The sequence below is a fragment of the Prunus avium genome, chromosome 8, assembly GCF_965620075.1.
Source record: "Prunus avium chromosome 8, drPruAviu1.hap1.1, whole genome shotgun sequence".
Lineage (NCBI taxonomy): Eukaryota > Viridiplantae > Streptophyta > Magnoliopsida > Rosales > Rosaceae > Prunus > Prunus avium.
This window is the reverse complement of record NC_142291.1, coordinates 8,721,358-8,734,177: the sequence shown is the minus strand read 5'-3', so window position 1 is coordinate 8,734,177 and position 12,820 is coordinate 8,721,358. Positions and strand designations below refer to the sequence as shown.

Here is a 12,820-nt window from a genome sequence, read left to right as displayed (position 1 = left end):
TCGCCCAATTCAAAAATCCTTCCAATTTGAAGCCCTAACACCCAAATAACAAAGAAATTAGTGAAATTACCTTGCGGCAACATGTACAGAATCTTCTCCTTGGATTATCTTTGGTCTAAGAGGTTTCTAATCGAGCAAACCCACCACAAAAGCATCGACGCATCTCACTCATTCTGGATTTCCTAACTCCATGAAGAAAGATGGAGGATTTGGAGAGAATTGGTGTGAGACAATTTGGGGACTTAGGGTTCTTGTTTCTATCAAGCTATATAAACAAGGAGTTCAAATTTAAAAAATTTAAAATTTTGTATTCCAGGCCAATCAGCACATGCCACGTGGGCGTGAGTTCAAGACAGAGGGTGTTGGGCAGGAGAATAAAAAAATATGTCCACAAATGTCCTTGGAAAAACTTCGAAACTAGCGAAAAAGTGGGACCCATAAGTCTAGGTAAAAACAAAACACAATTTCTACGTGAAAAATCATACGCTCTGTTCATCTTCTTCTCCCTAGGGTTCTTCTTTGCTATATTTGCCCCAGGTTATTCTCTTCACTCTTCTCCACGTATCCATCTCTCACTCTCTCATACTCTGTCCAATATGCTTCTTCTCTCTTCTCTTGTCTTCATCTTCCCTTTCTTTATATATTTCCTCTTCTATGATGTCTGATTATCTCTTCTTACTATTTCTTTTATTTTTATTCAGAAGATTTTACTATTCGTCGATACTGATTCTAAAGATGTTTGAGATGCATATATATTGAGAATATCAGATCAAGACCACCAATGGGTTGAATCAGTTTGCGTAAAGGATGCAACTTTGTATACATTTCTGAATTAGTTGCCAAAAATATATTAGATCTTGGCAAAACAAAAGAAAAAAAATGTTGTCATATGAATGTTGCCAAAAAAAAATTTGTGTCATCACCAATGGGGTGTCAGTTTGATTGGTCCAGATCTTTGGTGTGCTCTCAAGTGATCTTGGGTTTATGTTTCCATACATAAGCTCAGGTTTCCAAGTTTCACATTCTAAAATATAATATGAACTTTAATACATTGGCAATGTTAGCCCTCCACCCTAGAAATAAAAATACAAAATAGAATACAAAATATGCATGCCGCCTAACTCATACTCAAGTTAATGTTTCAGAATGATGGATACAAAATAGAACTGCACTTACTTTAAACATAAATATAACATCCAGAATCCAAATTTAGTAAAAGCACACATGAGGAAATTCATCAAGGTACTGTCACCAAGGCTCAATCTAAGTACGCTGTAGTAAATTGATGGATTTAAATGACAGTTCCATCTTTAATGGTTGCATTCTTCAGTATGGCTCTGATTCCAGACCGAATATAAAATCCTTCCATTGCCACATCTGCTTCTACAACTCCATGTTCAAAGCATTTTGTCCAGCAATTTTTTAAGTCAGAAATAATTCAAATTTCTTTTAAGTTGCACGAGCATTTCAAGTCTTAAATTTCAAAAGAAGGAGCACTAACATCAGTATTTGTGATAACCATGTTTCTTCCTATCTTCACATTCTTGTTTATTATGCAATTCCTTCAAGAGATATTACATGAAAAATCAACATAAGGAGATAATTCCTTTCAGAACTTAATAGGCATCTATGGTAACTAGCATCTCACCAGATTTTGGTATTGTACTTGATAAACAACCAAAACCTGATCCAGAAAAAAGAAACGACGATTGGAAGGGTTTGTAAGTGATGCAATTCTTAAGAAAATAGCCACACACAAAATAAAAACCCCAAAACATACCTGAATAAGAAATTCTTCCCTCCAGTTGTTAAGGTTATCAAATGATTTCATTGAATTAACATCATAGACAAGAACACTGTAAGACAATATCTTGTCTTACATGATTATGGTCTTCTAATCATATAAGGACTCTGCAGTTTGCACTGATCTAGGAGTATAGACTTGAACATTATCTGCAGTTCTTTTCCATTGAGTGTTTTAATAGGAAACAACAACCTAGAGAACTCCTAATTCCATATGGATTAAAACAACCTACCCTAATGCAAATTGGATTACTTAAGTGTTTCTTAATGGGCAGGAAACTTAAGAAAATGCATATAAGTAGAGGTCCCTTCCTAGCAGTCGATTACCTACTCATTCAGAAATCTCACCCCATTAGAGAGAGAGTTTAAGGACTGCATAGGAAAATAAGATTTCTATCTTACCTACCGAAGCTATGTCTGACCAAGGTTAGTGTTATTGAATAAAGGCATGAAAGAACTTACAAACACAACAACAAGCCCCACAGTAAAAAGCTACACCAAGGCTTTAAAATCGTTCATAGCCAGCTGTATCCCAGATCTGACAAAACAATAGAATGTGGGTTATGTAGATGCACTTACCCACCAACTTATCCAAGAACTTAAAAATAAAACATGATAGTAAAATCTAGATCCAAACGAAATCCGCTTCAGTTTGCACAACAAGAAAATACCAAGAAACAAAATTCGGACAAGTTAATTACAGGAAGTGCCTTGATATGGTTCTTTTTCTTCTCCTGACTATCCTTCCCAGATTCCTATTAAATTTCAAAAGGAAGGGCAAGTTAATTAGAATTCTTGTGAGTTCAACTTTCTCCATATTTATCTATAAAAATGACAAAAATAAGTTCTCTCCCTCTGCTCCCAATTAACAGAGCATCAATACCATAAGAAGTAGATTCTCAGCACCAATAATTGCTTTACATTCTCATGGGGCAATAAAATCAGCAACAACAACAACAAAAAAGCTCTAACTGAACTCTGCTCACTCACCTTTCTTCGCATTTTGATGTGATCATGACAAAAGAAATTTCTTTTTCCACTCCCTATTAATAGAAGGATCACTACTATAAGAAGCAGACTCTAATTTTTCAGGGTGAAAGCTCAGTTCAGTTAAATGAAACCATAATATCATAAATAGCAAGCTTGTCTCTTGAAAAGTAACAATGATCCAATGCTGCAGAAATAAGTATATCAAGTTCAGATGTACTTTTCCACCGTTTTTAATAAAAATTTCGTTTCTTATCCAAAAATAAATAAATAAAGTAGAGAAAGAAAATGAAACATGAACAGAAGAACCCAGAATCACAGTAAAGTCCAAGAAAAAAGTTTCAGAAGATAAATCCAAAAAATTATAGTACATAGACTTAGGACTTACAATTCATTTCTATAACAATTACCAACCAAGCACATAGAATCACAAACATACAGAACCTGGTTTATGATTTTAATAGAGGCTCCAATTCTGTTCCATTTCATTTGCATAAAGTAAAAAATTAAACTAAATATACAAAACCCAAATGCATGAAGAAGAAGAAAACGACAATGCTAATAATCAAAAGAAACAACATACGAACCTGTTGAGTAAGAACGAAGAATTCGAAATGGGTAGGAAAGGGCAGCCATTGCGAGTCGAACTTCAAAAAAAAAAAAAAAAAAAAAAAAAGACAAGAACTTAGGGTTTGAAGAAGGAGATTTCGTACCTTAACTCAAATGAATAATCTGCTGCCCTAGGAGATTTGGTACTGTTAAATGCAACAGGAACAGAGCCAGAGAGACACACCAACAGTCAAAGAGCGAGAGAGCTCAGTTCTATTTCTATGGAGAAAACGAACGAGATCTGGAAAAAAAAAAAAAAATACTGAGCGAACGAGAGATAGAGAGAGCTAAAGAGATCGCTGAGTCGATTTCAGGGGAGTTGGCCAAAGGAGGCGATTTCGGGGGGAGTTTGGCAAAAATTCGAAATAGGTAATACGCGCGTGATAACAAGGTAATTCTAGTTATCAGATTCATAGGCTTTAAACAGTGATGCCATTTGACCAAAAGGGAGATGGGAGTTAGTGTGCCTGTGCAACGTCATGGGCCAAAAGGGTAAAATGCATGTTGTTGTAAAATAAAGGCGCCAACTTCATTAAAAAAGAGGATTTGGTTTAACATGTTTATTAATTCTGTTGGCACTAAAACTGAACAGATAGAGATGAGTGCAACTTACAAGCGAGATGGACGATCGAGAGATCGATTGAGCGTTGGATGCCGATTCTTCCTGTCCTTGGATGCTGATCCTGAATAGAAAGAAGTCGAGACTCGTAAGGTCTATGGGACCGGTGTGGAACCAGCCTAAGACCCTCCGATGCCGAAGTAAGTTTGGTTTCTAAGAGCTCTTACTGTTGACAATATATCAGTATATAAGTCAAGCTGAAAAGTCTTACCCCTGTACTGTGGTGAAGGGGTGTATTTATAGAGGGCATTTTGTATGCTCTTAGTACTTTCTTTCGATGTGGGACTCGTGGGAGGGCCCTGTGAGGTTGACACGAGTCCTTAGATATTTCGGGCGGGTGCTTCGAGGTTAATTGCGCAGAATCGGTAGGGGGCACCGATTGTAGACGGGATGGGCCTGTAGCAGCTGTTGGTAGCTTTGAGACAACGCCATCGGTAGCCGATACCGATTGTTCAAGGCCTTGGGTACTTGGGTGAGTCCCCATGATCCACGTGTCGTTGTATGAGTAGAGGATCAGATATGGTACAAACAGTAGTCCCCCAAGTTACCGATTGAGAAGCTTCTCGGTTGGGGACTTGAATCTGTCCTCGGCATTCTGATCCGGACTCGATGGTCTCATTGTCGCTGATGGTGGTATGTAGTCCCCCAAGTACCCGAGCGAGTGAGCTTGGAACAGAGACGGCGTTCGGCGCGAGAGGTGAGTGGAAAACTCGTCGGTGTGCGCCTGCCGTTCGGCAAAAGAGGTGAGTGAGAACTCATCAAAGTGCGCCTGCCGTTCGGCACGAGAGGTGAGTGAGGACTCATCAATGTGCGCCTGCCGTTCGGCACGAGAGGTGAGTGAGAACTCATCAATGTGCGCCTGCCGTTCGGCACGAGAGGTGAGTGAGAACTCATCAAAGTGCGCCTGCCATTCGGCACGAGAGGTGAGTGAGGACTCATCAAAGTGCGCCTGCCGTTCGGCACGAGAGGTGAGTGAGGACTCATCAATGTGCCCCTGCCGTTCGGCACGAGAGGTGAGTGAGGACTCATCAATGTGCGCCTGCCGTTCGACACGAGAGGTGAGTGAGGACTCATCAAAGTGCGCCTGCCATTCGGCACGAGAGGTGAGTAAGAACTCATCAATGTGCGCCTGCCGTTCGCTAGTGGAGTTGTGTTCGAAGGTGGCAATTTATGCCACGTCCGGGAAGTTGAAGCGTCTCTAAGGATTTGAAAGGTTTCAACTGACAACGTCTGGGCTTCTCCATGCATGCGTGACACGTGTCGGTGTGGCTGTGAAGAGTCGCGTCGATTCGTATCGCGATGCGTCGCTTCGCTTCCCGATGTGAGATCGGCTTTATAAATATGAGGGGTAGACGAGAGTTCGAATACTTGGGATTTTTGAGAGCGAAGAGAGCTTGTAAGAGGCGATTTCCGGCAACCGTGCGAAGGCTGAGTAGGCGATTTCCGGCGAGCCTAGACAAGGCGGAGGCGATTTTCGGCAATTGAGAACCACAGTGCAAACAAGGTATGTTGCCGTGTTTTCGTATTTTCATGAATCAAAGTGTTGAATTTGATGAATTTTGGTTGAGTAAAGCATGAACAAGTATGAACAAGCATGAACATAAGTGTTAAGGAGGTAGAATAGGATTTTGATTCTAGCATAGCACTTAGTTTCCCTTCGTTTGTGTTTGTAGATGTCAGATACCGAATCCGAGGGTAGACGTAGTCCGGGGGCCTTTGAGGAAGAGTCGTCCCAGGGGAGTTCGTCGGAGAGGGGTGAGAGTACCGATTCTGGGAGCTCTTCAAGCTGTGAGATAGTAGAGGGGGCAAGAGTGCGTGCCGAGGCAGGGGCCACTTCGACGAGAGTGCCTGAAGATGGGGAGCCTTCGACTTCGGGTCGGGAGGCCGATGGGGGTGGCATGTCCGTTGCCGTCCCAGGGGAAGGGGTGTTGAGGGTTGTCAGGGGGAGGCAACGGATTTCGATGGCGAAGCCCACTGAACCGTTGTTCGGAGTAGATGATTTAGAGCCGAACACACTGACCGAGGCTGAGTTGGCGAAGATTCGGGCGGAGTTCAATATTCCGGAATCGGTAGGGATGCGGATTTCGGGGCTCTTAGAGTCGCTCAGTGATAATGACAAGGGCATAGTCTTCTTCACCGACGTGTTTAAGCATGGGCTTCGGCTACCGTTGAGACATTCGGTGCAGAAGATTTTGGCTGCGATCGGGTATGCACCAGGGCAGTACAATCCAAACTTTTGGATTACGTTGCTCGGGACGATCACAGCGTTCAGCTTGGCTGGCGAGGGGGAGCCGAGCTACGAACAGTTTGCCCAACTGTATAGTGTGACGAGGGCAAAGAGTGCTGATAATGGGGGGTGGGTGCAGTCCAACTGTCTATCGGCAGGGCAGCGTGGACACTTTGTGGTTGGGGTGCCGAGCTCCCAGAAGACCTGGCGTAAGCGTCGGGTCATTGTCTCTGGTGACTGGGAATTGGCACCGGGGGTGATCGTAGAGAGGCGGATCCCTACAAACTTTCAAACAGTCGGTAGGTGAAGGCCTGCCGTTCGGCAGGGTGGTTGGTGTTTTTTTTTTTTTTTTTTTTTTTTTTTTTGACCATTTGCGTTTTTGTCTCAGTGTCACTGAAACGGCCTGCCGCACCGATCAGAGAGGTGGAAGCAATCGAGAGGGTGAGAACGAAAATTGCTGAAGAGGATCGGTTCTTCAAGGAGCTGCTCTACTTCAAGAATTTGTTCAAGGCTGGTCTGATCGGTAGGGTCGAACACGACCGAAGAGTGAGGGAGGAAGAGGAAGAAGAAAAGAGGCAGAGTAAGTGATGCCGTTCGGCATGGTCTGCTTTGTCTACTTCCTAAAGCTACCGTTCCCTTACTAACTTCGTGTGTGTTGCAGTGGCAGGTGGGAGGCCGATGAGTGAGGCTACCAGGCGGCGGCTGGAGGGGCAGGGGGCACCGAAGCAGACGAAGAATCAGTCCCCCAGGCCGAAGAAGAAGAAGAAGACGGCAGGAGGTGCGGAAGGGGCTTCGGCCGATGAGATGACGATGGCCGATCGCCGTCGGGAGAAGAAGGTGGCCGAAGCTGAGGCCGTTCGGGAGGTCCATCAGCAAATGACAAGCAAGCGGATGATCGAGGGTGCCCTCGATGCAACGCCGTTGCCGAAGCGGCCAAAGGGGCCGAATGAAGGGACATCGGTGCTGATTCCCGATGATGAAGGAGAGGGAGAGGAGGGCCCGGTCAACATAGCTTGCTCTCGGAAGGCGGTGCCGTTCATCAATTGCATGATCGATGGCGCTCAGATGGAGCTGTCAGAGATCGAGCAGTTGTCGATGAAGACACTGCGTGAGCAGACCGGACGCGCCTTCCGGCTTCAGGCTGCAGTAAGTTCGTAGTGATTTGAATTTCAAGTGTATTTTGATTCGGCATGTACTAATGTTTCGGTTTGTGTTGTAGGGTGAAATGGAAATGTGGCTATGCGCAAAGCGGGCCATGAATGCTGCCGAACGGTACCAGAAGAGGTTTGAGGAGGGCCGTTCGAAGATAGCCGATGCCGGAAAGATGCTCCAGGAGGCGGATCGGCGTGCCGAGGAGAATGCTGCTAAGATTGCCGAGCTTGCGGCGAAGCTAGCGGCGACTGAGCTGGAGGTGGTGGCCGCTCAGGAGGCCAGGGCCGCGGTGGAGGTGGCCATGGATGCGGCCGAACGGTCGCATGTCAAGGAGCTGGGAGAGGCGAAGGCGAAATCCGTTGCCGACTACCGAGCGTCGGAGGAGTTCACGCGGCTGGTGGACAAAGAAGTCATGGAGCAATGTGACGACTTTGTCTACCGATTCAAACGGTACAATGCGGACAAGAAGCTGAACTTGAACTTCCTCCGGGATCCGCCGCCGTTGCCAGAAGGGGTGACTGAAGAGATGGTGGAGGCTTACAAGGGCGAGGATGCTGAGCCCGTGGAAGCCGACGAGACCGAATCGAGCAGCGAGGAGGAAGAAGGTCATCCCGGGCCGAGGGCTGCCAATGTGTCTCCTGCCGAGCCGTCGACTGGTCCTGTGCCTGTGTCAGCTGATGCCGATATTGTAACGACCGAAGCCGAACCACCCTTCTCTTAGACTTTGTTAATTCAATCCTCAATTTGGAGTTGTATAACATTTTGAACATGCCGAAAGGCAAATTTTGCTAAGATATAGCCCTTAGTGGCGTTTTATCCAAGCTAACTTGAATTCGGTTGAATTTTAAATTTCTTATTCTGATGTATGTGTGCATGCCGCAAGTGGCAATTTGAGAATATAGTATTGTTTGTCGATCGGAATGCCGTATGTAAAAAATAGGGAATATTAAAATAAACCGAGTACAAAGATGATGACCGAAGGTGTAAGCGTTTATACAAAAGTGTCGACCGTAAGGGATAACCGAAGGTGTGATCACTTGTAGTAGTATTTGAGATGCTCGATATTCCAAGGATGGCCGAGGGTTTGACCATTGGGATCACGCAGTCGGTAAGTTCCTGGTCGGCAGACGCTGACAATCTCATAAGGACCTTCCCAGGATGGACCAAGGGTGCCGTCGCTGGAGTCCTTGGTGGCGAGAGAGATTTTTCGTAGAACCCAGTCCCCCACTCTAAACGATCGGCGTTTGATGCGCGAGTCGTAATAGCGAGCGGTCCGTTGCTTGTAGGCAGCGTTCCGAAGCTGGGCCTGGGAACGGTGTTCGTCGACGAGGTCGAGGTTGAGTGCAAGCAGTGTCTCATTTTGCTTTGGATTGTAAGATGCCGTTCGACATGTGGGTGCGTTGATTTCGACTGGGACAACAGCTTCGGTACCGAAAGCGAGGGAAAACGGTGTTTCGCCTGTCGACCGTCGGTAGGAGGTGTTGATGGCCCATAACGCTTCTGGAAGTAAATCGGGCCAGGCTCCTTTTGCTGCCCCAAGTTTTTTCTTCAACATCTTCTTAATGATCTTGTTGATGGCTTCTACCTGGCCATTTGATTGTGGATGCGCTAGGGATGCGAAGAACAAGTTGATGTTGAATCGGTGGCAGAGGTGCCGAAACTGAGAGGAGTCGAATTGTTTACCGTTGTCGGTGATGATTGCGTTCGGAAGGCCCAACCGAAAAATTATGTTCTTCCATACAAAATGCTCGACCCTGGCTGCGGTTATGGTTGCCAATGCTTCGGCTTCGGTCCACTTCGTAAAGTAGTCGACAGCGACGATGGCGAATTTGACCTGTCCCTTTCCCTGGGGCATAGGGCCGATGAGATCTAAACCCCATTGGGCAAAGGGCCATGGGCTGACAATCGGAGTCAGTGGCTCGGCAGGCAATTTTGGGATGGAACCAAAGCGCTGACAATGGTCACACTTCTGGACGAGTTTAGTGGCGTCGACATGAAGAGTCGGCCAGTAGTACCCTTGCCGAATGGTTTTGAAAGCCAACGATCGGGCGCCAGAATGGTCCCCACAGGCTCCCTCGTGAATCTCTCGTAGGACGTAGTTTCCTTGCTGCGGGGTCATGCACCGAAGCAATGGTAAGGAATGACCACGCCGATAGAGAATCTGATTCAGAAGGAGGTATCGTGCCGATCGGCGGCGGATAGTCTTAGCTTCAGATTTGTTGTCAGGCAACGTGCCGTTTGCTAGGTAGGTGTGGATAGGATCCATCCAACTTGGGTCATGCCGAACGGCATGTATCTCGACGTTGGTGGTGCTGCACCGAGCGAGGATCTCGATCGGCACATGGCGCCCTATGTTGTCGTCGATCGCCGATGCAAGGCGTGATAGAGCATTGGCGTGGGTGTTCTCGGATCTGGGGATCTGTTGAACTTGGTACGCAGTGAAGTGGTGGAGCAATCGGCGAGCGTGTGTCAAGTAGGCAGCCATCGAAGTATCCTTGGCTTCGAATTCAGTCAGTATCTGGTTGACGACAAGTTGTGAGTCGCTACAGATCCCGAGTTGCTGAGCGCCCATTTCTTTAGCGAGCCGAAGGCCTGCCAACAGAGCTTCATATTCGGCTTCATTATTGGAAGTCCGGAATTGGAATCGGATGGCATATTCGATGGTTGTCTGGTCAGGGGCCTTTAGTACCAAGCCAGCTCCGCTGCCCTGTCGGTTGGACGAACCGTCCACGTAGAGAGTCCAAAGGGGAATCGATGGATTAAAGATTCCTTCGGTCGGGTGGGCGACTGGTACTGTCGAAGATGAATCGGAGGCGGCGTCCTTCGGGTCTGGCCCTTCGGACGCGGTCAACTCAGAGATGAAATCTGCTACAGCCTGTCCTTTCTCGGCAGGACGAGGGTGGTAGTGGATGTCGAATTCGCCGAGCTCGATGGCCCATTTTACTAGCCGACCTGATGTCTCCGGTCTCTGTAGTATCTGGCGTAGAGATTGATTGGTGAGGACGGTAACGCTGTGAGCCTGAAAATATGGCCGAAGCTTGCGTGCTGAAAGGACGAGAGCGTAGGCGAGTTTTTCTAGCTCGGGGTACCGAATCTCAGCGTCTTGCAAGGCATGACTAGTGTAGAAAATGGGGAGTTCTATGCCGTTCGGCTTGCGAATGAGCACGGAGCTCAGTGCCGTTGCCGAAACCGAGAGGTAGAGGATGAGTTCTTCGCCGGGAAGAGGGGTGGATAATAGGGGTGCTCTGCTCATGTAGGCCTTAAGATCTTGGAAGGCGCGATCGCATTCGGCAGTCCAGACAATCTGCCGTTTGCTTCCTTTGAGGGCTTTGAAGAATGGAGCACACCGATCGGTAGCCTTCGATATGAATCGGGCCAGAGCGGCGACACGCCCAGTCAGACTCTGAATATCCTTCTGTGTCTTCGGTATCTGCATGTCGAGTAATGCCTTGATTTTTTCAGGGTTGGCCTCGATTCCTCGTTGGCTGATCATGAAGCCGAGAAATTTGCCCGAGGAAACGCCGAAGGCACACTTACTCGGGTTGAGGCGCATGTTGTACTTTTTCAAGACGCCGAACATGAGCGAGAGGTTGTGGAGATGAGAATCGGCCGTTCTGCTTTTGACCAGCATGTCGTCCACATAAACTTCCATCGAGGTGCCAATGAGGTCGGAAAAAATTTTGTTGACCAATCGCTGGTATGTTGCCCCAGCGTTCTTCAAGCCGAACGGCATGACTTTGTAGCAGTAAAGTCCCTTGTCGGTGATGAATGCCGTGTGTTTGCGATCGGCAGGGCTCATGAATATCTGGTTGTAGCCTGAGTATGCGTCCATGAAGCTGAGAAGTTCATGGCCTGCCGTGGCATCTACCATCTGATCGATCCTTGGCAGAGGAAAGCTGTCCTTTGGGCAAGCCTTGTTTAAATCGGTATAGTCTTGACACATTCTCCAGGCGCCGTTTGATTTTTTGACTAAAACCGAATTTGCCAGCCAAATTGGGTAGGTTACTTCCTGGATGAAGCCGATGGTCTTCAGTTTGTCTACTTCGAGCCTCATTGCTTCATACCGTTCGGCATCGTAGGCCCGCCGTTTCTGCCTGATGGGTTTGAAAGTGGGGCAGATGCTGAGCTTGTGGCTGATGACGCTCGGGGCGATGCCGGGCATATCGTCGTATGACCAGGCGAAGACTTCTGCATTGGTGCGTAGGAAGGTGATAAAATCGGCCCTCAGTGCCGGACTCAAGGTGGTACAGATTCGAACTTGTCTGTCCGGTTGCGCTTGTGGGGTTACGGCCTCATCCCGGGGGTCATCTGGTTTGTCCGTTCCCCTGCCGTTCGGTACGCTCAAGCTGGTGGCGACCGAGTATGTTTCGCGAAGCGCAGCCCTTGCCGATTCCTTGGTTGCCGAAACGTAACACGTCCGTGCACTCAATTGGTCCCCTCGCACTTGGCCGATGCCAGCGTGTGTGGGGAACTTGAGGAGGAGCATGTGTGGTGACAGCATGGCCTTCATTTTCGTGAGCGCCGTCCTGCCGATGATAGCGTTGTATGCCGTTGGGCAGTCGACCACTAGAAAATGAGTGTAGATGACCGTTCGTCTGGGGATGGTACCGACGGCGAATGGGAGCTGGACACTGCCGATTGGTTCAACCACGTCGCCAGAGAAGCTCAGGAGAGGGGTGATGTCTTTGTTCAGATGCCGAGGGTCTACGCCGAGGGCGTTGAAAGCGTCGGCGAATAGCACATTGACTGAACTGCCGGTGTCTATGAGGACTCGGCCTACATCAAAATCTGAGATATCAGCCCGTATGATCATGGGATCGGAGTGGGGGAAGATGATGCCTCGCTCCTCTTCTTCAGAAAAGGTGATAGGTTCCCAACCGTTTCGTTGAATTTTGTCATTGCGTCCTCCCGCTACGCTGAGGATCTGGGAATGCCGAACGACACGAACGTAGTTTTTGACGGATCGGTTGCTGGCTTCGGCAATGGGCGCTCCTCCACTGATCATATTGATCTGCCGATTCAATGATTTATCCGTTGCTGGTTTGGTGTTTAAATACTGATCCAGCTTTCCGTCGTTGATGAGGCGTTCGACAATTTTGCGAAGCCCGATGCATGATTCCGTATCGTGGCCGTTGTACTGGTGGTACCGACAGAAGACACCGGTGTTTTTTTCGCTCTGGCGAGGGAGTTTTCGATTGTTCGGCTTCGGTATCATATCCCCTTCGGTCAGGAGAACATGCTCATAGGTAGTGTTGAGCAAAGTGAAGATTTCGTCTGGCCGATTCCTCTTGTTGTTGCCCTTCTTGTTGTTGTCCTGCCGATCCCGGAAGTTGTCCTTCCGCTTATTTCGTTGCGTGGAAAAAGCAGGGACAGGGGGTACCGTTCGGTAGGGGGCCTGGTTTGCCGATCGATCGACCGGGAAT

The 12,820-nt window shown here is 47.4% G+C and overlaps 1 protein-coding gene and 1 long non-coding RNA gene across 2 annotated transcripts; both read right to left on the bottom strand.

Annotated features, from left to right (window-relative positions):
- Nucleotides 1–1,152: 1,152 nt before the first annotated feature.
- LOC110772516 (uncharacterized) lies at nt 1,153–3,830 on the bottom strand. The gene is made up of 2 exons (XR_015826163.1): nt 2,505–3,830; nt 1,153–2,341 (listed from the first exon to the last, which is right to left on the bottom strand). It is a non-coding gene; the product is annotated as an uncharacterized LOC110772516 (long non-coding RNA).
- A 4,600-nt stretch (nt 3,831–8,430) lies between these two features.
- LOC148291290 (uncharacterized) lies at nt 8,431–8,952 on the bottom strand. The gene has a single exon (XM_088245753.1). The coding sequence runs from the start codon at nt 8,950–8,952 to the stop codon at nt 8,431–8,433; it is 522 nt and encodes a 173-aa protein (XP_088101879.1).
- Between the last annotated feature and the right edge of the window lie 3,868 nt (nt 8,953–12,820).